The sequence below is a fragment of the Pogona vitticeps genome, chromosome 10 (assembly GCF_051106095.1).
Source record: "Pogona vitticeps strain Pit_001003342236 chromosome 10, PviZW2.1, whole genome shotgun sequence".
Taxonomy (NCBI): domain Eukaryota; kingdom Metazoa; phylum Chordata; class Lepidosauria; order Squamata; family Agamidae; genus Pogona; species Pogona vitticeps.
In genome coordinates, this window is record NC_135792.1 from 15622364 (window position 1) to 15649081 (window position 26718).

The 26718-nt window shown below is 43.8% G+C and overlaps 1 protein-coding gene across 1 annotated transcript; it reads left to right on the top strand.

Moving 5' to 3' along the window:
• NRN1L (neuritin 1 like) lies at nt 1-24725 on the top strand. Its single transcript, XM_072980480.2, has 3 exons — nt 1-532; nt 16493-16667; nt 22127-24725. Exons 1-3 carry the CDS (start codon nt 184-186, stop codon nt 22413-22415), a joined length of 813 nt encoding a protein of 270 aa, XP_072836581.2. The 5' UTR covers nt 1-183; the 3' UTR covers nt 22416-24725.
• Nucleotides 24726-26718: the final 1993 nt, after the last annotated feature.

Genomic DNA, 26718 nt, shown 5'->3' on the forward strand with positions numbered 1-26718 from the left:
GGCGCGCTCCCTCGTTCCCTCGTATCCGCGGCGGTCCCGGGTCCCCAAAACACGAGTTTGGAAATGTTCGTGGGGGAGGGGACTCCGAGTTAAAGGAATTTCCCCCCGAGTTTCCGTGAGGGCTGAGCGGGGAGTCCGGGGGGGCCGTCACCCCAAAATTAACTTTTGCCAGCTGTCGCCCGAATGGCTCCAGCGGAGGGATGGGACCCCGACGCGGCCACCGCCGCCTCCGCCTTCCTCTGGAGGGGACCCTCTCGGCTCTCCGCCTCCCTCTGCTGCCCGGGCTGGGGGGGGCCCGGCAGGGGCGGCGGGGAAGGACCCCCCCCCCCGGGGGAGGGGAGAGGGAGGGAGAGGCGGCGCCAGGCGGCGAAGGGGCGGCGCTCGGAGGCCCCCGCGGGGCTTCTTGCCGCCCTGGCCCTCGGCTCCCTCCTCAGAGCGCGTCGTCGTGTCGTCGTCGTCGTCGGGACAGCGCGGATCATGGGCGGCGGGGCGCTGGTGGGCTCCCTGGCGCTCTCGCTCCTCGGGCACCTCGGTGAGTGTCCGGCCGCCGTGCGGGGCTGCGGGCGAGCGAGGCGGGGCGGGGAGGGGAGGAGAGGGGGCGCGGAAGGCACCGGGCAGACGCGAAGAAAAGAAAAAGAAAAGGGGGGGAAGCTGAGCAGGCGGGAGAGGCGCGCCCCGAAATGGGGGCAGGTGGGCGACCGCTGGCCCTGGAGGGGGAATCCCCTCGGAGCAGGACCGCCCGCCCCGGTCGCGGGGCAATCCGATCCTGCAACGCGCCTGGCCCGCGGGGGACCGCCCGGACGGCTCCCTCCCCGGCTTCGGTCTCTTGCCTGCGCTTTGGCTTCGGTGTCACCCCGCGTGTTTTTCCCCCACAGCGCGGGCGCGGCTTGCCTGGCTTGTCTGATCTCTTCTGTGGGCTCCTGAACAGCCGCTTGCGGAGGCAAAATCTCCCCTTGCGAGGCTTCTTTCGGGGGGGGGGGGGCTGCTGGCGTCGGTTTGCCCCGTAGGCTCCCAAGGGGTCTCTCCACCCCAAACTTTCCCTCATTTTCCACCGCCTCGTGCCGTTTTCTGTCGGCCTTGTCTATTCATTTCTCACATATATTTTCAGTTAAAAGTTTTTTTCAGTTATACTTTTTTGAATTCCGTCGCTTTCCCAGCGATGTTCTTCAGAAAAAAGACATTGCTGTAAAATTAGAAAGTAAAACTTTATTGCACTTTGCCAGGGCTTGCTTTAGCAATGTGAGGAACGGAAAAATCGAATTTAGCCTCTTAAAATAGGTGGTGCTTTTGCTTCATTTACAGTATATCTCATCTTTATTCCATGGTGCTGAAGGAATGTGCATGGTCTCTCTCCTCATTTTTTTTATTACAGCAATCTTGTAAAATAGAGACTATGCAAGTGGCCCAAGCTCACTTGGAAAGCATTGGAGAAAGAACAAGGAAAAGGTTACCTGGTCCACAAGATTACACAAATGTGAATGATGCCTTTTATTGAACCATTTTTGTGGACCAGTAAAGGGTTATCATCCACTCTTACAGTTGGTAAGCTGTGTAGCTAAATAGGGATTTGAACCTGAGTCTCAAAACTCCCAAACTAACATTCTCACTATGACATCATATTGATGTCTGCTCTTCCCACCAATCAATGCAGATGTGGCAATGGAGTGGCAGTTTATCAGTGTTCAAGGAAACTGCCATATTAGAGCCTGTCTACACTGGAATATATTCATGTTGATAGTAGTGTTGATAGCAGTGTTTGGATCAGAAAAAAAAAGACTATGTCTGCTTGTGTTTCTACTTAGAACAATCCATTGTTTCCCTTTAAGAGCTGTCACACACTTTTCTTATATAGGACTAAGGCATGCATTCACGTTGGCATGATTCAGTGGGATTCAAAATTCAACTTTTGCTGGATTCCTGGAGCAGGGGTGGCAGCAGTGATCAGCTGGGGAGCAGATATGAGTGGCTGACAAGCGGCAAATCTTGGCTGTGAAATTGTGAGTCACTCTGAGCCTCCCTAGCCCCACAGCCAGCTTCCCGCCTCTTTTGATCAACTGTGGAGTAGAGAGCGGCTGCGTGATCAGCTGGGAAGCAAAGAGGAGCAGCAAAGAGGCAGCAAGCCTCTCTGACACCAAGGCCAGCTTCCAGTCCTTGTTGATTGGCTGGGAAGCAGAGAATGACTTCATGATAATCTGGAATGCACTTAATTTGACAGCTGATCAGGCTACAAGGAGCCATGTGCTGTTCAGACAGGAGGAGCATGTGAAATAGCACATGGCTCCTCCCTCAACCTCAACAGATCCCTTGTAGCCTGATCCAGCCCACACCCAAAAGGGCCAAGCTGTACAGGCCCTCAGTCTACTATTGATAGCCCCCTGGAGAACGTATAAAGCGGCACATTAAAAAGTGTGTGCATTGTGGCATCAGTTTTAAAGGACATCACTGCAAGGCACAAGGGAATGGGTAGTCTCATTCTTGCCCCCCACACAAAAGGTTCCTGCTTTTCCCCTCTCTGGGACTGCTTCATGGAATCTCTTCAGACATATGGAATTTGTTTGCCGTGTTGGGTGCAGTGGAAGAATGCTCTCCACTGAAACTTGGTGCAAGAGGCATAGAGCCAGAGGCTGGAAAGAGGGCAATAAAGGCCAAACCCTTCGTTGGGAGCCAGGTTTCTATAGGATTGAGGGAACATTCACAACAAGAGCAGATGTGTGCACTTGGTGAATACATTGTGTAGAATGTAGTCTGGTGCTGATCACAAGATTTCCATCTTGCCTAATATTGCTTATTTCTTATGCTTTCTGTTCCTTACTTCAGTGGTTGTGGACTGCCATTTCCAGATTTTTGGGGAGCTGTCATCCAAAAGTAAACATTATGCCTGAGTGTTATTCCTCCTAATGTCTAACTACTACACTGCAGTGGTGTTTTCCACTCTGACTGGCAGTTCTGCCTCCAAGGTTTTAGGTACCAGTCTTTCCTCTCACCTACATTCTTTTAATAGGACATGCCAAAAACTAAATGTGGGGTATTTTGCATGTAGAGCTTGTAATCTGCCAAAGTGATTGTTCCTGCATTCAAGTTTAAATTGTAAGATTGGTTCATTTGAAAGCTTATGTTGTAGTTAATTACTTCCAACTTGGAAGAATCAGAAGGAAAAGGTCTAGCTAAGCAGTAATCAGATGGGGACTGAATACATGGTGGAAATGATTCCACTTCCCCATTCTTAGTGCTTCTTGTCTTCCATCAAATCTCCACTTTGTATCTTTATTGATGTTGTTCTTCATAGGTTCGTATCATAGCGAACCAGTGCTCATGCTGAATGCTGTGGGCCTCATCTGATTTTGGAAACTAAGCAGGGTCAAACCCAGCTAGTATTTGGATGGGAGAAAACAAGTGGGGAGCAGCAGAGTTCTCCGGGAAGGGCTAGGAGGAAATTCTGCCTGAAGAGGTGACAAAGTTAAGCAAGGTGGGCTGTTGCTCCGACTCAGTAGGCCGGTGTCACTAATGTCTTGGTCTAAACAGGCTATTTTAAAAAAAACTGGTTTAATCAAACAGCCACTGGATTAATATGATTTGAATCTCCCCTGACTAAGAGGGTGACTACATGGTCAAATACTGTAAAATTTGCTCCTATAAAAATGAGAGAATTCAAAGTATTTTTACTGTCTGCATGACGTACATGACTGATTTGAATTAGTCCAGCCTTTTTGCTGCCAAACTGGCTTTTTTTTGTCTCTAGAGTGCTTCCATTTTTTCATAATTCGATCGGTCTTCCTCCCCTACAGATGTTTGTTAAAGACAGGGGTATATTTGTAGCACCAGCATTCATCTCTCTCCACAAAACCTCTCCTCCCTCAAGCCACTTATGCTCGAGGGAGGAGAAACAGCTTCCTACATTGGTGTGTGTGTGTGTGTGTGTGTGTGTGTGTGTGCGCGCGCGCGCACACGCACACGCACACGCGCGCGCTTTCTCATTTAAAGCTTCTTAGACTACTACATTTCTGGGGGAAAATACAGAAAAATAACATGGAAAAGGTACATCATAGTCTCAAAATACAGACATAAAAAGTTTTAACAGTAATTTTGCAAAATACATTATGATTCACAATTCAGAATGATTCAATTTGGTATCACCCCCTTCCCACCACTCATCCGTTATTCTCTTCCCTTACTTTCAAGTAACACATACCAGAATTCATGGTCTTTGGTGATATAAACTAGTTTAAACTAGCTTAAAACTGTATGTCACCAGAGATCAGTAATTCCCTTTATGCAGTAATTCCCTTTATTACTTTAAAGTAAGGGAAGGGAATAATGGATGAGTGGTGGGAAGTGGGTGATCCCGAATTGAATCATTCTGAATTGTGACAAGTAATAGCTGAACAAGTAATGGCTGAAATGCTATTATGAGATCTGCTCATAATCTAAGCACAGGAGTTGGATTTTTAAAGACATCCAGTATATTAGGTAGGTCCATCAGGAAAAAAAAACAGCCAAAACTGTGGGTAAGCAATTTTTCTTTGTAAATAGGACCAGCCAAATACACAAAATTGTGGGCAAGTTGAGATCTTCATATCCATATAAGATAGGATGCTAGGAAAAGCCAAGATGAAGTCATGACATTTTTATGGTCACAATGCTACAGTGACTCTGGTAATCAGGATGACAATGGTTGATTTACACATACACTTGTTCAGTGAAAATTAGTGGGAAAAACGAACTTGTGTGTGTTTAAATCAACATAGGGTTATTATGGCTTTGAATGACAAGAGTGGCTGTACCATTAGGGCAGCATGAGGCAACTGCGCCAGGGAGCAGGTGTTGAGTGAACAGCAGTGAGAGCTCTCTAGCTGTTTTTCCTGTCCATCCAGATAATTTCTCTTCTTTTGGGCTCCCAAATTAGCCAGCCTCTTGAAGGTATAGGGAAGGACATTCAGCCATTGCTAGTCTTGGTTGTACATGGGTTTGATGCCTCAGGCCATCAAACATCATGCTGAATGGCATTTCTAGTCTTTCCAGATGTAAATGGACCCTGTCTCCTGATGGAAAAAGTTACTTTTTTGGGTAATATATTATAGAATTCATGGAAATTCTGGGAGATGTACACTGAAAAAAATAATTTTTATAAGCTCTAGTTCCTAGTTTGGCAAGTTGGCACTGAACAATGGTTTCTCTTCTTGGGACAAGACCTTGGGACGATATTGGAGCAGATCGTCTTTTATTTTTTTAGTAAGTTCATGTTGAATGTACTAATTCTACCTGTCGGTAAGATTTATGTGTGAATGCAAACATTATTTTAGTCAATCAAAAACAGACATTTATTTTTATTTCCAGAAGTACTACGGGGTGGAAGGGAATAAGATTTAGAAACAATTCATTTTGGGATCAGGTTTTAGGTTTCAAAGGTTATTCACATTAGACTTTATTGTCCTTTCAGTGCTAGTTAAAGTCTGTTTTATTTTTCCAGGCTTTTAAAACTGTAGCTTTAATCCTGTTGACTATTTTGTGCTCCTTTTACACTTCTGTGGCTTTGGGGTTGTTTTTGCATTTATGCTGTGATTATTTTATTATTTTTGTTGCCCACCCTGGGAATAAAATTGACAAATGGTTTTAAAATACACATACACACGGGGTAGGCTGTGACTGCCTTGTCTTGTATGTAGAATGTTAACATATGTGTATGTATTCCGGAAAACCATCTTCCACTGCCAACTTCCCTGTGAGCTCACACTGTTTTGTTCATCTTTTTTCACCCATGTCATTTAGAGGAGACGGTTGTAATAGCAGCAGAATTCTATTGCTTGGTAGGGGACTTTGCTTGGAAGAATCTGTACATTCTGATTTCCCCCTTCTTGTAGGGTCTTGTGCAATATTTGTTTAAAAAGCAAAAGTTAAGTACCTAACAAAAAGCTACAGGGAGACGTATTGTCTTGTGGATCATTCAGTGGTAGAATGAAAATTGTTACAGATTGTAATCTCAGCATAAGACATTGTGCCTGGAGTAATTTGGTACCTAAGTGACAGTATACCTTGCCTTGATTATCTTCTCAAAATATTTTCTGTAGCATTTCCTAGCTTCTGGAAGGACAGAATGTGATGACATGGAAGTCAATATATTTACAAAATCCAAGAACTAATTTTTAGCAGGGGTTTTGGCAAGTCTTTGGAGCTGAGTCCCATGTCGGAGTACGAGTCTTCAGGCCCAAGTCCTAAGCCTCAATTCTGAATCTTGAGTCATTTGACTTGGATTTCGTGATTTGAACCGGGCAATTGCACAGACAGCAGCCCAACGTCCCTTCTTGGAGCTGGCCCCTGCCTCTGTGCCTGCGCCGGTCTATCAGCTGGGTGTCAGGTGCATGGGTGGAGGTAGCAGTTGGCTCCTAGAAGGGAAGCCCGGCCTGGCGCCTCTGAGGAGGATGGTGGTGGCGGCAGGTGGTGGTGAGCATCGGTGGTGGGTGGCAGCAGGTGGCAGGTGATACTAGGCAGTGGTGGTAGTGGTGGCAGGAAGGGAGGCAGGAGGCGGTGGCAGTGGCAGGAGGAGGAGGAGGAGGAGGCAGGCGGCAGCAGGGAGGGACTTCAAATGCAACTCAGAAAAATGGCTCCAAGTCATGAGTCCAGTCAGAGTCTTTTTTAAAAAAAGACCCCAATCAAGTCCGGATCAAGTTGTTGGTGTGACTTAAGTCAGACTCAAGAGCGTGAGTCCCTGTCCCTGATTATTTGTAGAGCTGGATTTCAAGGCTGAATACACCCTTCCTCCATACCCTTTCTCCATATTAAGGGAAGATCCCAACTGATTAATGAGTGGTTAAATTTTAAAACATTTAGAAGATTTAAGGTTAATAGGGAAATAGGCACTGCCTGCCCTGAGTTGACTCATTTTCTTCTGATCAGTTATGGGTGTATTTGCATGTGATAGCAAAGTGTGGTTTATGCTAATTATGGTTGGATCTCATTATGGATCTCAAATCTGTGGCATAAACCACAGATTGCATGAGAGATTAACAACTGAATTTATCTTCCCCTTTTCTGGTTTGTTCTTCTCTTTTGGGTAACTTGTGTATCAGGATGGGTAGTTGGGAGAAAAGACTGGGTTACAAGTTCAAGCATCACAACAATAGCTAGAACTAATAAAGGTTTATTCATTCAGATTTATTTATTTATTTATTTATTCATTCATTCATTCATTTATTTACATATTTATTTACATATTTATTTATTTATTCAATTTTTACCCCACCCCTCTAGACAGCGTCTACTCGTGTTTGACTTGTTAACAGCAAGAGCTTAGAAGTAACATGTTAGAAATACTGTAGCAGTCTTGCTTATAATGTGTTTACCACCACAGTTACTTTCACAAAGTATTGTGCCAATTGAAAATGACATTAAAATTTAATTGTAGTGTAATTAATACTGTTTGCCTTGGGTACGTTCACTGGGAGAGAGGTAGCAAAACAAACAAACAAACAAAATATAACTCTTAATTGCTTTTTGATTGTCATTTAGTTTATGTTTTTTTATGTTTTTAAGCATATTTTTTAAAAAATAATTTGAGAGTAACTGAAAAACAGCTAGTTACAAGCAGGTTAGGTTAACATGTCCCTTTCACAGAGTACCGTGCAATAAATAACGTAAAATGTAACTTTCCAAACTCTACAAGCACGGCGGGTTTGTAGTGTTGGATTTGTACGTCAAAATAGGCCAGATGCCTGCAAAGTCACACAATAATTTGCCATGATATGTGACTACAGTAGGTTCTGTGTGTTATATTTGAAGTCTGAACCACATAACATTTTACAAATGTGTGATAATCTACATTCCAAATCTACCTTAGTTTTATACCAGCTTAACTGTCATGGTTGGCCTCCTCCAAGGAATCCTGAAAATTATAGTACAGTGGTGCCTCGCTAGACAGTTACTCCACACGACAGTTTTTTCGCTAGACATTGACTTTTTGCGATCGCTATAGCGATTCGCAAAACAGTGATTCCTATGGGGGAATTTCGCTGGACAATGTTTGGTCCCTGCTTTGCAAACCGATTTTCGCTAGACAACGATTTTGACAGCTCCCTCCGTGCTCGCAAAATGGGTGTTTTTGGGACACAAGCTTCGCAAGACAGCTATTTAAAGTGCTGATCGGCGGTTCACAAAGCGGCTTTCCTATGGCCAATCTTCGCTAGACAACGACGATTCTTCTCCATTGGAATGCATTAAACAGGTTTCAATGCATTCCAATGGGGAAATGCTTTTTGCTAGACAATGATTTCGCTAAAAGCAATTTCAGTGGAACGGATTATCATTGTCTAGCGAGGCACCACTGTATGGGGAAAGTGCAAGAAATATAATGACTTGGAAGTCTCACCCTCTCAGAATAAGAGCTTTTCATGTTCTTCAGGGAGAGGGAATGATAGTACCTCGTGTGGTACAGCTATGATGAGTATGTGTTACTTTCTGTATTGTTGAATATTATCTTCATTTTTAAAAAGAAATTTCATATCATGCTCATAAGCTTTCTATTCTGTCCTGGAGCTGCATCAGCTTGGCTTTTTGTTCTCTGTTCCACATAAGAAGACCTGGATAAGAAAAGAGTTATCTCATTCTTTTATGGAGATAGCAGGCCCTGCCTGAGATCTTAAAGAAGGGGTCATTCTTCCAGCCATTGCTCAGTGACTGAGATTAATAAATAGATGTCAACAAAGAAAGATGTGCTGTCTCAGCAAAAATGCTCTCCTTTTACCTTCAGCTATTAAAACTTGCCTGGGTAATCTGGAGCCTGCCACATTATGGGATGGGGATCTTTATTTTAAAATGGTGGGAGATAATATATCATGCTTGCTTCTCCTTGTTGCTCAACCCCTTCTCTATTTAGCCCATTCATCAATGTGTCTAGCTTGGATATCAAACATAACACACAGAACCTGACCTACCAAGAATAGAGCAGGTGGTTTGCCTCGGGCAGGAAGTGGTAAGGGGCAGAGTGAATTTTAACAGTGGAGTTTTCTGTGCCTTGCAGCCCTCGGGTGTGGTGGACGATGTGTTCAGTCACCAGTGCTGTGATAAGATTCACTTCTCACTATAGTTGGTACATGGGATGTTGAGGAAGCCATTTTGTTATTCACCTCAAGCAGCAAAACATCTTGGACCAGTTCAAATAACGACCAGGTCCAAGTGCTTCTGCCATTTTCTTTCTGAGTAGAGTGTATTTTTTCTTGTTTATTTGTCTGACCACTTTAAGAGTTGACTTAGGGATATCAGAACAGTATACAAATATGATCAAAACAATAAAATGTCATTTAAAAAAAGCAAATATAGTAGATGCGGTAAAACAAAGAAAATCAGGTAATTAAGGTGTCTTGGCAAACAGAAAGGTTTTGAACTGGCACCAAAACAATTGCAGTTTCGGCATCAGTGGCAAAGGAAAAGGTATTATGTGGTTGAAAACTCATGACTGAGAAAATTCTCTCTCTTGGTAGCACTTACCCTGCCTTAGATTCTTGGAGAAGAGCTTCCCTTAATTGATCAAACAGGCTAGTACAGTATACAGACAGGCATTTCTAAGGATGTGCAGATGTGTTTGCTGCAGATATTTAACCATCATTGTCCTCATCATGTGCCATTGAGTCAATTCTGACTTGTGGCAACCAAATATTTAGAAAGATTAAAATTCTTTTGAGACTTGGTCAATGTAGCTACTGTAGAAACTTCCCAGTATCCTGTTCATAAAAATGCAAATACATTGCTTGTGTGTGCTACAGGTTCTATTGGTGGGTGTTGCATTTATGAGACACTGTTGTAGTTATGTTCCCACAGTGGTGACTTCAGTCTTTGGTTCTGCAGTTCTGTGTTTTTGGCAGAACAATGCCAATTAAAGACCATCCTGTGCTGGGTAGTGAATGGCTTTCTTAATATTTTCTCCCATTTGCTAGCTTCAACTTGCAAATAAGTCCATCACACTATGTGACCATCTCTATGGTATGCAGCAAAGAAATCTTATCTTGTTCGGATGTATGAAGCATGAGATGAATGTTGTTTACTATGGTATTTATTAATAAAAACGGTGTGCTGCCAAATCAATTCCAACTTATCCTGACATTTTTTTTCCAGGATTTTCTAAGTGATTTATCCATTCCTTTCTTCTGGGAGCATCATGCGTTGCCCAAGTTCACACAGGCTGCCTTTTGTCCCAAAGGCACTGTGGGGAAGTGAACTCCCAACCGCTGACTCCGCAGCTGGATAGCTGAATGATCACGGAATGATCCAGCCAGTTACAGTTGTTATTACTGAGTCCCGATGTGTAATATGGTCTTTCTACACATTGTGCAGAAGGCTTAAGTACATACACAAGTACAGTGGTGCCTCGCATTACGACGTTAATTCGTTCCAGCGAAATCGCTGTAGAACGAAAACGTCGTAATGCGAAATTAAAAAGCCCATAGAAATGCATTAAAGCCCAATTAATGTGTTCCTATGGGCTTGAAACTTGCCGTCCAGTGAAGATCCTCCATAGCGCGGCCATTTTTGCTGCCTGTGCAGCGAGGAATCCATCCCAGAAAAGAGTGGGGAGCCATTTTTTTTACCCGGTGGCCATTTTGAAACCACCGATCAACTGTTTTAAAATCATCGTTTTGCGAGAATCGGTTCCCGAAGCAGGGAACCAACCATCGCAAAGCGAAAAAACCCCATTGAAACCATCGTAAAGCAATCGCTTTTGCGATCACAAAAGTTCGTCGTAATGTGGTTCTGTCGTTAAACGGGGCACCCGTCTTGCGAGGCACCACTGTATTCTCCCCATTCCTAATCTCCAAAGTATTTCAAGAGCAAACATAATCATCCTCTGCTGAATTTCTGGTAGAATCCTTAATGCCGTTCCTCCTATGGATCCTATGTGTACACATCTACACCAGCACAGTGTAGTGAATAGAGTTTTAACTGGGTTTAGGAGAGCCGGGTTCTAATCCCGCAGAGCCATGAAACCCCCTGGTTGACCCTGAACCAGTTACTCTGTCTCAGCCTAACCTATCTTGAAAGCTGGAGTGGAAGTAAAAATGGGAAAGGAGGAACATTGCCTACTTCCCTGAGCTCACTGGAGGAAAAGCGTGATAGAAGTGTAGCTAAGAAATTTCTTAACTACATTTCTATCTCTATTTTAGAACATACTGGCCAAAATCCAGTTGCTTAGACTAATAAGTCACACAAGAATAGGCTCTTTGAATCCGTGGGGACGTGGTGAGTCAGCTCCTCCATAGTTTCCATTGATTCACTGGATCTACTCTACTTGCGGCATGCTGTGCTAAGCAATAGGATCCCAGCCATTATGCCCCGTGATGCTGTTCCTTCCTTTTTTCAAGGAAAGGGACTGAATCTAGATTTTGCTTGTAAGTTCTTTGCATAGAGAGCCTCAGACTAGAATTGGGTCCTGTGAGCAAAATATCAACTGTGTGTGAAAGCTAGACCACTTAATTCCTAATCATGATTTGTCACTGACTTTATTGTTGTACTTCTTGGTTACTTGGAATCTCAAGTTGGCACAGCCTTAATTTCTCAGAATATACAAGATGCAGTTCATGAATTTTCAGCAATAATGCGATAAAAATATTTCTAAACACTTGGTCTCCCTGCGCCACCACTACCACTGCCAACATCTCCGTCTCCTATCAGGTGGGTCCGATGGGGGGGTGTCAGTGGGGAGAACAGAAAGGGAGGGGGAGAAGATAGAAGGAAGGGGGCGAGGGGTGAGGTTGGGGAGGGCAGGCAAACAGAAGGATGGGCGGGCGGCGAGCAGGACAAATAAGTGAGGGGCTGACCGGGCAGGCAAAGGGGTGATTGGGCAGGCAGGCAGGGGGACCAGCAAGCAAGAGGGCAGCTGGGCAGGTGAAGGGATAATTTGGCAGTTGAGTGGGTGGGGGGGCAAGTGAGCAAGGGAGGATGGCTGGGCAGGCACAGGGTTTTTCTGCAAGCCCGATGCTTTTAAAAAAAATTCTCATGTTCTCTTGAGCAGAATTTTTTTTTAAAAAAAGTGGATGGAGCGTTTACATAGGCGGAATTGATGCCAATGAATCGATTCCACGTCTGCCCCAAAATAAAAACTTGCTGCTCTGTAACAGTGCTTTATGCAAGCACATACCTCGTGTGTACAGGACAACTGAAATGTTGTTGTAAAAAGGAGCATCCGGCACAACAGCAGGTTTATTTTGTCAGTGGGACTGAACCCATAGATTGCAACAAAGAGCAGCTAATAAAATGAGCTGCACATGACTTTAGAAGATGTGAACTAGTGTCATGTAGTGAGTGGAGTGTCAGAGCAGGACTCAGAAGGGCTGTTTTCAAATCACCAGCCAGCCATGGAAATGCCACTAGAAAGGGACAAGGGGTAAAACACCCAGTCCTTGAACATCTTATAGATCTTGGGGGAGGGGGAATAGGAAATGCCCTGATGACAAATGACAGCATATAAGATGGACAGAGTTCTCCTGACTGTTATATTCATTTAATTAAATGTGTTCTGCCCAAGAGGACAACACATCAGGTTCCACTGCATGTTTCTCTCACAGCAGAATTTGAAGGCCTATCTAAGGCAGACAGTTGAATATCTTTGGGACAGTATCCATTCTGGGATCCCAGATATATTTTTATTATAAAATCTCATTGAGAGTGGGGCATGGAGGCTTCTTTAGCTACACAGAGTTCTTCAACAAAAAAGAACTGGGCCATGGAGCGTCTTTATAAGCTGCTCTACAGAGTCAGAGAGTCCGTGACCAACCTGGCCTGAGGTGAGGAAGGCTGAAGGGGCAGTTGCTCCTGCAGCGTCCGACTGAGTTACAGCGCCCTGGCCAAACCTTAGTCCACTCCTCTGAAACCGAGAGGGTTCAGGAGCCCAAAGGGAAGAGTCAGACTCGCTGAGTAGGTGCATATCTTCCAGTTCTGTCCTTAACAATTTTGGTTATTTGAGAGTGTCTTTCAGAGATGGAAAAAATTAGCTTCTTTGGGCTGCACTTTAAGCTTCACTTAATTTAAATGGAAATAAATGGTAAAGATTTCGGACTCCTTGTAAATTCAACAATAGGAACATCAGAACAATTCCCTCTCTTGCAAAACCCAGCCCTACCATTGGATAAGCCAAAGGCAGTCTCTCAGGCAAGAGCAACTGAACGGTGCAGGATGTCTAGAGCTACTCTGTGTAACCCCTAAGCTCCTCCCTGCTAGCCTCAGGCAGTGGAGGATGCTATTCCAGCATTAATATTGACATAAGATGCAGAGTTGCTGGCAGTTCTATGGTACTTACTTTTTGCACATGGCATCCACTGGGAGGTTGGGGGGGCAGAGGCCACTTACCAGCTTGTCCTTTATGTTAGTTGTGTCCTATCTCCTGCTTTAAATCATGCTGCTTGAGGTAACTTAGGGTAACCAGGAGGACAAAACAAACACACACAAAATCCTAGGGTTTTGTAGCTTCTGTTGTAGAATTACTGGGAGTCAGAGGTCATTGCCAGCTCCGTGCTCCCCTGTTAGAACCAGATCTGCTTTCTGTACATGTCAGCCCTAGAGGGGGGGGGGGGTGAGCTTCCTCAGTTGAGGTAGTTTTCCATCATTCACTGCGCAGCCTGGCTGGATGTTAAAGCACGAGGTAGGGCAGACTCAATACAGTATTTGTTCTCCTTTGTTTTTTACTTTCTCTTTTGTCACTTCATAACAGGAGATTATGAAGTAGACCCAGACTCCTGTCCAAACTGTTCTAAGGGCCTTGGGAGTCAATAAATAGGACCGTTTAAAGATTTTCTGGGTTAAATCAGGTTGCTGGCAAATTATGGAGATCTCAATCTGCAGTACAATCCTCCTATTTTTTCTTCCTCCCTCCCTGACTTTCCCCACGTTTTTACTCTTCTTATTCCAGTCACTCCAGTTGGATAACTGGATATTGTGCTGAGGCTTATTTAAAAAAAACACACAACAGTTTTGCAAGGGATGGAGAAGGGGAACCAGAGAAACGTCTTATTTATTCTAGGATCTTGAAAGCATTGTGTTTGTTTTAGTTGCTGCTGTGTGCTTTCTTGACTGTTGCTTTTTGTGTACATTAGCATTGTAATGGTTGGTAAGTGCGATAGCACGACACTTCATCCTTGATACAAGCAAGCACGAATAATAAAACTGTGATCTGAGGAAGGAGAAAAATGTGCAGGGACCCAGGGGGAAAACATTGCAAAAAATAAGACAAAGCAAGATAGAGCAAGATCATCTGGATATTAGGGAAACTTCCAATAAGATCAGTGTGCAACTCAGATTAAGTATCTGAGAAGGCCCTGAGAGGCAATAAGAGCTTTAGGTTAAATATGCAGGTAATTTTGGTCTTACCCTTTGGCTTTGCTCACCAATAAAACGCAGTACACAAATATTTTTCTGAATTTGAATTCAGCTTATGTACTGAGTGAGATTCCCTCCATCCTTGTGCGAAAGGGGGCTGTCATCTAGATATAGGGACGTTGATAAGGAGATCTGCCTGTTCATGTCCAACATAGCCATTAAGATGGCAGCAGGGAATATATGATGTCCCTGGATCTGTTACTGAACAACAACTCCCATCAGTTTAACCTGCAGAGCCAATGGTAAGGAATGGTGGTAATTTACGTTCAACAGCATCTCGAAAGCCACATGCTTCTCTGCCCAGCGTGGGGTGAAACTCTGCATATTTTTTCTTAGCTGAATCTGTGTTCTGCCCCTGAGCTCTGTTCTCCTGTTGCTGAACTGATCACGGGAAAATACAAGTGGCTGTAATATCCCTCCGCACAGAGAGACCACGAAGTCCAGCTCTCTGCTCCAAAGAACAATACAACTGGGGGGGGGGGGGAGGATCCTAGCCTTTTTCTTGGTGCAGCAGTTCCTGAAGCTGCATAGCTGTCTAGTTTTTGATTTTTTAAAACCATTTATATAGTAAGCCATGAAATTCCTGCTCAGTGGATGCAAGACAGGGATTAGCAATGTCCATCCACCCCCACAAAGCCAGAAAATGACACAGTTATATTCCATCTTGGTTGTGAAAACAATTATAATCCTAAAGCTCTTTTTCAGTGTTTCAGTTCTGATACTGGATGGGCTAGCCAAAGGAAGAAAGCATGTGATACAAGGTTCACGCATACTAAGTAATACGAAATACTTTAATACTAAGTAGTTAGTGCTAAAAGCAGTAAGGCTGCTTGAGGGGGAAAAATCTTTGTTGCTGTGGCTGCAGTGTACTTACGAGAGAGTGGTGAAAGGAGTCTGTACATGTTTTCCTTTGGACTGCAACATGCCACAAATTATTGACACAAGCCGTGTAGGTAGGCAAGTTGCATAATGAAATTCTACTGGACTAGTAACACGTGTGGAATTATTTGCAAGGTGGTAGCCTCACACAATTATTAGACCCCCTTATTAGTTATTCTTTCCTCTCCCATCATTTAGAACTACTGTCAGTCAACAAAAACAATACCCAGTTTTTCATGAAGTGCAACTGTATTCTGTGTCTTACATATATGTTGCAAAGCATGGGGACATTATTTCCTGACAGTTGTGGATGAACAATGAACTTCATCTCTGATTACTGGGAAACCAGGTCAGTTTCTTTTACTCTCTGGCATCTCAGGTGTCACAGCATGTTCTGGCTTACTGCTCCAAAATCTGCTAGAATATCTTAAGTATGAATTTCTTTCCATATGAGATTCTTAGGATATTGCACTCTTCATGTCCTGCTTTTCAGCACTCTGCCCAGCAGGAATGAAAAATCAACCTTACTGTCCTTTTCTAGCTTGCTCTGGAAAAGTACTGCACTCCCTTCACGGTAAAGCTTGCAAAAGGAGATGACAAAGACTCCAATAACTGAACATAGGCCCCGGTTGTTGATTTGAAAGAGAAGAAAGTTCCTTTAATGCTTCCTGGGAGTCTTAGTCTTGCTTCCCATTAGGCTCTATTAAGGCACCCTCCCAAAGAACGATGACTCCCAAGTACCTCAGCACCTTTCCTTTTTAAACAAATTATCAGGCAATAAAGGCTGGAAAACCTGATGGTGCAAGTACACTAACTCAAAAGCCCGGAGAGAGGGGTGTGTGAAACCTACAGGTGTGAAGATTTGAGTTTGTAGGCTGCAATTCTGGAATTCTTGGAGAATTCTGGGAATTGCAGCCTAAGAACATGAAACAGTACAACCCCGCATGTATGCCATCCTCTGAGGAGATGGACCACATAGTTCTCCAGATACTATTTTAACTCTGAAATAACTCTATGGGATAGATTTGGCTGTGAGAGGATGATGGTCAACTGCTGGGTTTTTGTTACTAAGTACGTATGGATGTGAGCCCTGCTCTCTAGCCAAACACTCTGCCAGAGCTGAGAAACTGAGTGGCCCTTATGGCATGTGGATTGTTCAAAACATTTTCCAAACTGGGTTCTAACCATTTTACTAGAGTTCCTTCCTGACCCTGGAGATGATCCCAAACTGAGTGTCACCGTTTCCACCCATTTGCAGTGCTGTCCGAGGGGCCATTGAGTGCAGCTGGTAGAAAGTGCAACACGATCTACAAGGGGTTTGCTGAGTGCCTGATCAATCTTGGGGACAGCATGGCTCAGACCGTTCAGCAACAACAGCAAGGGGATGACGACAGCAATCTGCAGCAGCAACAGGAGCTGGATACCATTTGCAAGTGAGTGTAAGATTTGTTCCTCCAGTCACTTGTAGGTACGATTCAGGTACCCCAAAGGGCCGCGGGAAACTGCCTTAGACCAGAGCTTGAAAATGTTATGTTTGGACTACAAATTCCAGAATTCCCACTGTGCTGGCTGGGGAGTTCTGGAAGTTATAGCTCAACAAGGTCACTTTTCCAACCATTGGTATGCCAGATTGTTTGCCCACCTGAGGCCAGTCTTGCCTAGTCTGATTTTGTGGACTGAAACTCCCAGGACACCCTGGCTAATATGGCCAATAACCGTTAACACTGCAATTGTATCATTTGTAACTGAAGGCCTGAGAGTGAATCTGGGGCCTCCAGATAGTCCCACCTGAGGTTAACCCTTCATCATTCCCAAAGACAGAGGGAAAATGTAGGTAATCATCCAGATGGGTAGCTATGAAGGTAAAAATAAAAAGGTCTCAGACTTCTCCTATTTTGTACTAACCTAGTCTGAAGACTGGGAAAATGTTTCATGGTTTTTTTTGGGGGGGACACTGGGACCTTAGAACCCACCAGAGGCCACTGCTATCCAGTCTTCTGGCAGTAGATGCCAAATTTGTCACCAGCATTAGTGATAACATTTAATGCCAATGACAGCGGGTCTCTGATGCATGATAATATGAAAGGATCCTCCTGCACCATTCAGCCCCATGAGACTGCAGAGCAGAGTCTTCCAAAAACACCCTACAATGAGATTTTGGCAGACAATTTGGTGGTCTTAATAGCCAGAGGAAGTGATGGCAATAGGGAGCAGGCACAAAAAAAGTCTTTTGAAAGGCTAATGGTCACCCTGGGCTATGTTTCATCAGTTCTAATCTCCTGCTAGCGGTTAAGCAGAACATATTTTTAGTTGTCTGTGTTCCATTCTGAACAGTTAAGAACATAGCTTTAAAATGTTTAAGTGATGCACTAAGAACCCAGAGTACTTTCTGCTATGAATGCCCGTTGGCCTCAGGGCTGCCAAAAAAAACCTTTTCAAAATTGCTACACGGAGGAGAAACTTCCGAAGGAAAAACTGATTCTAAACGTGTGAGTCTGTTCTGTGAATAGCAGAAATAACAAAAGAGTCCTATAACATCTTGTATACTAGGACATTTTTATTATTGTTGTTGTTGTTGTTGTTGTTGTTTTGTTGTTGTTGTTGTTGTTGTTGTTGTTGTTAAAAAACACCAGGCACAGTCAAAATTATAAAAACATTGACTGTTATTATATAACAAATACAACTTTTAACCGAAAACCTAAGTATCTGTTAAATATCGGCACAGTATATGTGCTGTTCCTAATATTGTCAATTTTTGTAGCTCTGATTGTGTGATTTCTGAGATCTGCAACTGCTTAGAGTACTGTGTCAAATTTCTTCATATTGTTCCCAAAGCCCTAATGACTACGGGGACTACTGAAGTGTGTTTCTTCTACAGGCAAGATGTTTCGATGGCCAGGTCTCTGCTAGTTTTTCCAATTCTTTTTTTCCCCAACTCTGGCATCCCCTGGAACTGCAATGGCAATGATCCAGACCTTTCTTCGTTCAATTACTACTTTGTCTGGTGTGTGATGTTCAAGGTGTCTACCAGTTTGAATCTGGAAATCCCACAAGAACTTGACTTCCTCATTTTCAGACGCCTTCTCTACCTGATGTTCTCATGGCTTTTTGGACAGTGGCAAGTTATATTTTTTGCATAACGACCAGTGCACTAACATTGCCACTTTTATCATGTCTAACTTTGTAATCTGTGCAATCTTTGGACATTCACAGATGAGGTGTGACACAGTTTCATCTTTTTCTTGGCCGAGTCCACATTGGATCTTAGCTTTCATGATGTTGGTTTGGAGTGCTTGTTCTTGTGCAGCAAAAATCAAGCCTTTGGTTTCTTTCTTAAGGGTCCCAGTTTTAGCCATGCCCATGTTGAATTATGATCATGCTTTCACTCATAAAACCAACAGATACATATCCCTTTCTTCTTGTCTATGTGGGAACAAATGACGCAGCCAAGAGGAGCTACTGAAAAAGCACGTCTGACTTTGAAGCTCTGGGAAGGAAAGTCAAGGACTTTGCGGTCCAGATAGTTTTTTCATCCATCCTATCGGAAGTGGAATCAAAAGAGAAAATAAGATCCTCTGAGTGAATAACTGGCTACAAAGGTGGTGTTGATGAGAGGGATGTGGTTTTTGGGACCATGAGCTAAGTTTCCTGGAAGAAGGACTGCTAGGAAGGGACTTAGAGGCCCCAAAAGATCAGGTGCTTATTCATAAAATGATACTGAAGAGTGCAAAAACACAAAAAACAAACCTTAACATGGCCTGCATAGACTATAAAAAGGTATTTGACTCATTGCCACTCAGCTGGATTAACACCTGTCTAAAAATGTTTGGGATTAGTAAAAACATTCAGAAGTTCCTCAAGAAAAACATGGAAAAATGGAAAACTGTCTTAAAGGCCCATGGTTCAGTTGGGTATAGGGAGCTTTCAGTTAAGTAATTATATTGATCTTGCCAGTACTCCTGTGAGGAGTTTGAACATGGTTGGAAGACATATAATTGGTTCATAATTACTGGGTTCATTGCCCTTCTGATGATCTTTTATTATCAGAAATGAGCAGCATGTTGTCATCCGGTCTTCAGTTGTAGAATTTTGAAGTAAGTGGTTAATTGCACTGCTATACATTGATGGAGAATTTAGATACTTTAACCAAAACCCGTGCAGCTTATCTGGACCAGGTACACTCCAATTTTTCACAGCCTTTACTTGTCTCTTAATCATTTCAGTTATTATTACAATATCATCCATTTGTTATCCTTGAGTTTCTTTACAAATGTCTTTAATCCATGAGGCATTTTTGTTATGTCAGTTGGGCTTTCCCACATTTCTTTCCAAAATTTTAGACCATCGTCTTTACATGGCCCTAATTTCTTTTGCTCTGCATTTTCTCCTAGTCGTGTATAAAATAATTGTTGGTTATTTCAAAATGTCATGTTTTCTCTATATTGTTTCAAGCATCCATCATATCTTTCAGTTTTATTTGCTGTAGCTGTTACCTACTATTTTAATTCTTCCATGGTTTCAACAATTGTTTTCCTCTCTAGGTCATATATTTTGCACAGACTGGCTTTTACTTTTTCATTTTTAAGTTTTGAATATTTCAAGTGTTTTAAATTGCTAATGTCTGCATGTAATTTGTTTATTTTTCTTTCCAGCCAAATTTTCTATTTTGGTGTGCCATGAGTTTTCTGGGGATTTTGCAGCTTGTAACCAAGTTCTGTGGTTATTATTGGTATCTGTGCTATACATGAGCTGGTTTGTTCCCTTCAGCGTGTTGGTTTAGATTGTTCTGATGACAATATTTGCATCATTCAGCAGATCTTTTAGTGGTTTACTTTGTAATTGGTGCAAGTTGGAAATCCTTTGTCTTTCTGTGTTCTGGAGAATATGGGCTACTATTTTTTCCTTCAGTGATGTTTGCGATTCTGTCAATTCATGATTTCTGGTTTGTTCCATAAGATGTTCCTCTGTTGATATGTTTCCATTTGTCTTCCATATTATCGTCATTGTTGATTTTGCCACCTTTTCTAGTTACAATTGCAGTTCTAAAAACACTTTACTCCGGATGATAAACCTTCTCTAGTCCATTAATCATTGTTCAGTCATGTCACTACTTGGGTGTTTCCTTTTCCAAATTTCCATCATTATTTTTTTTAAAACCAGTGGCTGTTGGTTTGCCTTGTAATAACATTTCAGAACTTCTTGGTTTTCGGCGAGAGTCCAAGTTTTGCATTTATGTTATTCCAGTAGCTTTGCAGCAACCTGTCGTGGTCGCTCAACAGTGTCTGCTGAGCCCTGTAGTCCATTTGTTACCAGATGTCCAGGGGCTATAGCATCTGACGCAGTCCTTGTTGACTCGGGCAACGACCGATCCAGTATGGATTTCCATTTGTTTCCTCTCATCATAATTGATGGTTGGTGGACACAGTTGGTCTAGCTTCTCAGCTGAGACCTGTCTGGCTTGGGAGACCCTTCAGCATAGCTCTCAACCTCACTGAAGCACGCAAGCCCCTCTGCCTCAACATGTCCTGTGCCCATGGAGGGGATGACAATCATCATTAAAAAACACCAGGCACATTCAATCAATATTGTAAATTACTGACTGGTATTATATAACAGATACAAGTTTTAACCAAAAATATAAGTATCTGTTAAATATTGGAGCAGTATGTATGCTGTTCCTAATACAGTGGTGCCTCGCACAACGGGCGCCTCGTAGAGCGATGAATTCGCTCTACGAGGCCGTTTTTGCGATCGCAAATGCGATCGCAAAACGATGCCCGTATAGGCTGTGATTCACAGAGCGAAGGTCGGTAAGCTGCTCGCTTACCGACCTTCGCTTTGCGACCCGCCGATCAGCTGTCCGGCGGGTCCAAAATGGCCGCCGGAACAGCCGAAAGGGGCCGGGGCGCAGCGTTTTCGCGCCCTTGGTAAGCAAGGGGAGCGCGCAAAAACGCTGCGGAAGCCCCGAAATGGCTGCGCGCAACCATTTCGGGGCTTCCGGCAGCGTTTTCGCGCGCTCCCCTTGCTTACCAAGGGCGCGAAAACGCTGCGCCCCGGCCCCTTTTGGCTGTTCCGGCGGCCATTTTGGACCCGCCGGACAGCTGATGGCAGCCATTTTGGCGCCCTCGTTGTGCGAGGGGAGGGCGCGAAAATGGCTGCCGGCCCCTGGGAAACATCGCACTACGGTGAGTATTCTATGGCATTGGAACGCATTAAACGCTGTTTAATGCGTTCCAATGCCTTTTGGTGTTCCGTAGTGCGATGTTTCCCACAGCGAAGGTTAATCCGGAACCGATTAACCTCGCTGTGTGGGGCACCACTGTATTGCTGATTTCTGTAGCTCTGATAGTGTGGTTTCTGACATCTGCAACTGCATATAATACTGTGTGAAATTTCTTGATATTGTTCCCAAAGCCCTAATGATTATGGGGACCACTGAAGTGTGTTTCATCCGCAAGCGAGATGTTTCAATTGCCAAATCTCTGTATTTTTTTTAGTTTTTCTAATTCCACAGCCTCCCAATTTTTGTGGTAAATAAAATTTGTCCACATCACTATTTCTCCTCCTCCTCCTCCTTTTCTTCTTCTTCTTAATTCAAGGATGGCATTTCAGATATTGCAGATTACAGCATTTATAATCCCATACTCTTGGCTATGTTGGCTGGGGTTTTCAAAAAAGGTGGGCCAAGATTTTCTCATTTCTGAAGTAAACGAAGAACTCTTACTGAGTCTGAAAAAAATATTACTTTTACAGATTACATCTGCCAAAATTGCCATAATGTGATACTGAATATTTTAATCCTTAAATTTTTTTTTGGTCAAGTTCCACACCCTCTGCGCTGATGAAGTGAGAATTTCGCTTTGCCCTAATTCCAGTGTTCCCTTCCTTGCAGGTCCTGGGATGACTTCCATATCTGTGCTACCCAGGTCTTATCCAGCTGCCCCGAGGAAGCTGCCAGCATCTGGGAATCACTTCGTCAAGAATCCCGGAAGATCCAGTTCCAAGGGAACCTGCACGACCTGTGCAGCTCACGGGCTCAGCCAGCAGGCAATGGGAGAGCTTCCGATCTGGATGAAAGTAATAAAGAGACCCTGCGTGGAGCCGCTTTCCTTCTCCAGCCCCGTCTCTGGAGCCTTCTGCTGACATTTGTGCCTCTGGTGGCCGTGATGTCGTTTGCTTAGCATGGAAGCCGTGAGGAGGCATCCCTCCCTTACTCTCTGGTATACCACAGACTGATGGCCCAGCACAGGTCCCTTCCAGAAAACTGGATCAGGCTCAACACTTCGCAACCGTCTTTGGGGCTTCTTGATGGCAGGGGCAGCCTGGGCCGCTGTATGGAGGAGGCAGGAGGCTGGGAGCTCACCTCTGCCCTGCTCAGAGAAGCCAGGTTGCATGAAAGGTGTTCCCTCTCATATAGATGCACCCTAAAATTAACAGGTGGAGTCCTCCACTGGCACAGGTCTCTAGGGCCCTGCCCCACCCCCCACCGAGGCTGGCATGAGGCATCGTGAGGCAGCTCCGCCAGGGACATATTTGGGTGTCGTGGAAAGGTGGCAAATTGTTAGCTGTGAATTCCTTCTAGCTGACCTGGATCCAGATTTAGATTAGTCCAGTGGTGAGAAACAGGTCTGCTCTAAACATGGATCGAACCTGTTTTATTTTGACTTCCAGAACAGGCAAAAGGGGTGTGTGGGTGTGTAATTTAATGTCTCAAATGCTAAAATAACTTGGTTGCCCTTGGGCACCATACACCGTGCGGGGGAGGACATTTCCAGCCATGTTTCAGTCAGCAAGACGTCTTGAGGCTGGCATTAGTCACCCTTGACCCTCCTCCCTTTCAAACACCACCACCTCTTTGTTTTTTAACCCTGTCCCTAGAAATCTAGTCTCAAAAACACTCAGAGCTTAGAAAAGGCATTTTTATAGACGTCAGCTCCCAGAATACCCTAGGCAGCATGGCTGTACTGGAGAGGGGGTGTTTTCTGGGAGTTGTAGTCCAGAAAAATAACTTTTCCACACTAACATGTTTTCGAACGGCTGATGTTGGAGAGAGTGAGAGAGAAAGAGAGCCAGAGGCAAGTAATAGCATCCATTGTCTCTTCACTTGACAGAGTCCTTCCAGCCTTCTGTGTTCTCATTCATTTGTGGCTGTCAGAGACCAGGTGCAAAGTCCACGTATCCCCATTAGCTCGAGCACTCAAAGACCAGAACTGTGTGCACAGCCATCTGTGCAGACTTATGTGTATGCACATTTCTTTGGTATGTCTGTTCCCTTGTCCTTCCTTCAAGATTTCCTGGAATCTCGTGTCACTTCTGTGTTGGATTGCTTTCCTTTTCTTCCTGCTTGTTCCTTCTCCATTTCTACAGGTGTGCGGATTTGTGTCCTCAATCTTATGGCCTTGAAGGACAAATTTACCAGTGGTTGAGTACAATTCTTTTTCTTTGCCCCTGCGGGTGTGTTTTCCACCTGTTATTTTATTTTGTATCATTTGTGGGCCACCTTTCTCCCAGTGAAGAGAACCAAGGTGGCTTACAATGTTAAAACAAGTAATATTAAAAACACAGTAAATTACAGATTAAAAACTACAATAATAATTTTAAAAATCCATTATATAATAAAAAAATTTAACCTTTAAAAACAAACTTGTAAAAGAAACAGAGCAAAAAAACAAACAAAAAAACAGCATCCAGGGCTCATGGTTATTAAAAGCTTCCTGAAGGAGGGGGTCTTCAGCTGTTGGTGGAAGGAATGAAAGGGAAGGGCCAAACTAACTTCCCAAGGGAAAGCATTCCACAACCTGGGAGCATCTACAGGGAAGGACCTCTCTTGTGGCTCCGTCGAACATGTCTGTGATGGCAAAGGGACTGAGGGAAGAGCCTCTTCTGAAGGTCTTTTAGGGCTTGGAAGGCTCGTATGAGAAGATACCAGCCTTCAGATCGCCTCTATGAGACTCTGGTGGTAGGAATAGAGGAGTTGCGGCCTTGGCATACAGTTACCAGACTCCCCTTGGCTATAGGTTAAATAAAGCAACTTTGGCAGTTTCTTTGTACTGCTGACTATAAATGGAGAGTATTTCATTGTCCCAGTTACCATCCTTTGCTGCTGGCAAGGGTGTGTGTGTGTGTGACTGCCGCCACTGTCTTGCACACACTTCTGTTTCGCCCTTTTCCTTGGAGGGGATGGGTTCATGAGGCAGAAGTGAGTTGCAGGTGGGCGGGTGAATCTTGACTGGTTGAACAGAAAACACTCTCCCAGGGGGACGTTCAGTCCTGCCCAGTCTTATTTTGGGAAGCCTCTCTATTACTGCCACATAGGTATCCACTAGAATGAATAATGAACGAGCGGTGTAAAGTCTAAAGTCTCCGATTTGCTGGGGTTAGCTGTTTATTTATTTATTCTATTTATATCCCGCCTATCTGGTTTTGCGACCACTCTAGGCGGCTGTTTAGATGTATCTCTATATTTCTATTAAAATGCACTTTTACGTTTCTTTGGCTTTGTCCTGTGTGGTGTGTTGCAGGTCATACATGATACTGCCAGTTGCAACTTGTGATTTGGATTAGGTGGCTGGACAGCTCAGTGGCTTAAGTATCCGACGTTGGGAGTTCTGTTCCCCACTGTGGCTCCCAGGAGAAGAGCCAGCCTGTGTATCCTTGGGCAAACTTCACAGCCCCAGGACACTCCCAAGAAAAAGGGAATGGAGGTGAACGCTGAATATTCTGTATCATGAAAACCCTGGAAAAGGTTTCTGCAAATTGAAATTGACTTGATGGAACATAATTATTATTTTAATCTTGTATTACAACTCTCAGAGACCCTCAACCAGCATGCTCACTGGGCGAGAGATTCTGGCCATGTTGACCCTCTGCATCTCGGATAAGTTTCTACAGTGTTGGAAGCCAGCCTTTTTTTTACATAAGTGTCTTAAGAGTAATACTGAAGTTTTAAGGAGAGGGTTTTTTTTGGCTCATAAACCATTCGCTGTCTTTCTTTTTCAGGCTTTAGAAATTTTTTAATGTAAAGAAATGTTGGATATCGCAAGCATTTCATCATTCCTTCTCTTTCCAAAGTATGAGTTGTGGGTGTCAGCAATGAGGGATCAACAGGACTGAACGTACCCCAAAATTTTTAAAATTGAAAATAGCCTTTGGGAGGTACCTGTGAGGGGATAAACCCTCAAAACAACCTAGTCAGGACTGAGTATGCTCAGTGGCCACAAAATGCTTTTTGGAGGACAGTAGGAAATCAGAATGAGACTTCAGAATGAAATCAGTCCTCTTCAGTTTTTTAAGCATAGTACAGTATTATCAACACACGAGGAGATGGTGTCCCTCCATTTCTTGTTCTTTTGGCTTCCTTCATAAGGAAGGTAGCAGTCTGAAGCAGAAAGCTTCAGTTATCTGTAGAGGTTTTCCACTAAATCTCTGATTTTCCAGAGTCCACATTCATATGGCAGTTCTCCATAGACAGCAAAGGTTCTGTCCTTTAGTGTTGTACTGTACATTAAAAAAATAAAACATCCCCTGAAAATAAGCCCTAACACGTTTTTTGGAGCAAAAATTAATATAAGACCCTGTCTTATTTTCGGGGAAACACAGTATATTTTCACTCTCTGGGAAAACCATCATCATTGATGAAATGAAAGTCTTTCCCATATTCTGCCCTAGAATGCAGGAGGCTGCAGATCCATTCTAGCACTAGTTTAGGAGAAGAGAGAGAGAGTCTGTTAATGGCACGTGTCCCCCACCCCACCTTTAAGGGTATTAACAGCTTTGCTTGGATTTTAGCTCAGTGCTGCTTGCCCATAATGTAATTAATCTGCCTTTTTGTTGAAAGCCTCCACTGAGCACTCAACACCCACCTCGGTTTCAGCCCCGTTAAGTACTTGCATCAGGTTTGTAGCCATGCTGTGTGCATCTCTTGGCACCTGCCGTACATTTCCCATGTGCATAGCTGCATATGCACCATAGTTATCTCCCAGTTCTGGAAAAAAAAGTCCTGCTTCTGTGAAATGGGAATAGTTCATTGTTCTCTCTCCCCCCCCCTCTCATCTCTTTTGAATTTGAATGGGCCAAATCTTAGCTAGTTCATGTTTGAGCCAGAACTGACAACAGTTTCAGGACATTCCAGCATAAGAATGGCTGGATAGCTCAGGTGTTGGGAGTTCAATTCTCCACTCTTTGACAGAGTCTGGACTTGATGATCCATGCGGTCCTTTCCAGCTCTGCAGTTCTAAGATTATAAGATTAATATTATAAAAGAAAAACAGCTAGGGTCCTTCCAGTTTAATGTAAGAAAAGATACACAGGATAAGCAGAAATACACTCTGGCAAGTGAATGAGGTGATAATGAAGCTTTCAGGTTTTATTGTTGTTTATGAGCCATCCATGCAGAATGACAGTGGGGAACCTTAGGATGAGCCTTTCAGTCCAAGCCATGCATTCAGTTCCAGTTAAGTTCTTGGGGGCAGCATTCTGCAGGGC

Excerpts from the sequence above, each read along its gene's own strand:
- NRN1L (XM_072980480.2), top strand. The coding sequence starts at position 184 with ATGGCTCCAGCGGAGGGATGGGACCCCGACGCGGCCACCGCCGCCTCC. Across the intron at positions 533-16,492 it reads CTCGCTCCTCGGGCACCTCG|TGCTGTCCGAGGGGCCATTG; the intron begins GTGAGTGTCCGG and ends ACCCATTTGCAG. Across the intron at positions 16,668-22,126 it reads GAGCTGGATACCATTTGCAA|GTCCTGGGATGACTTCCATA; the intron begins GTGAGTGTAAGA and ends CCTTCCTTGCAG.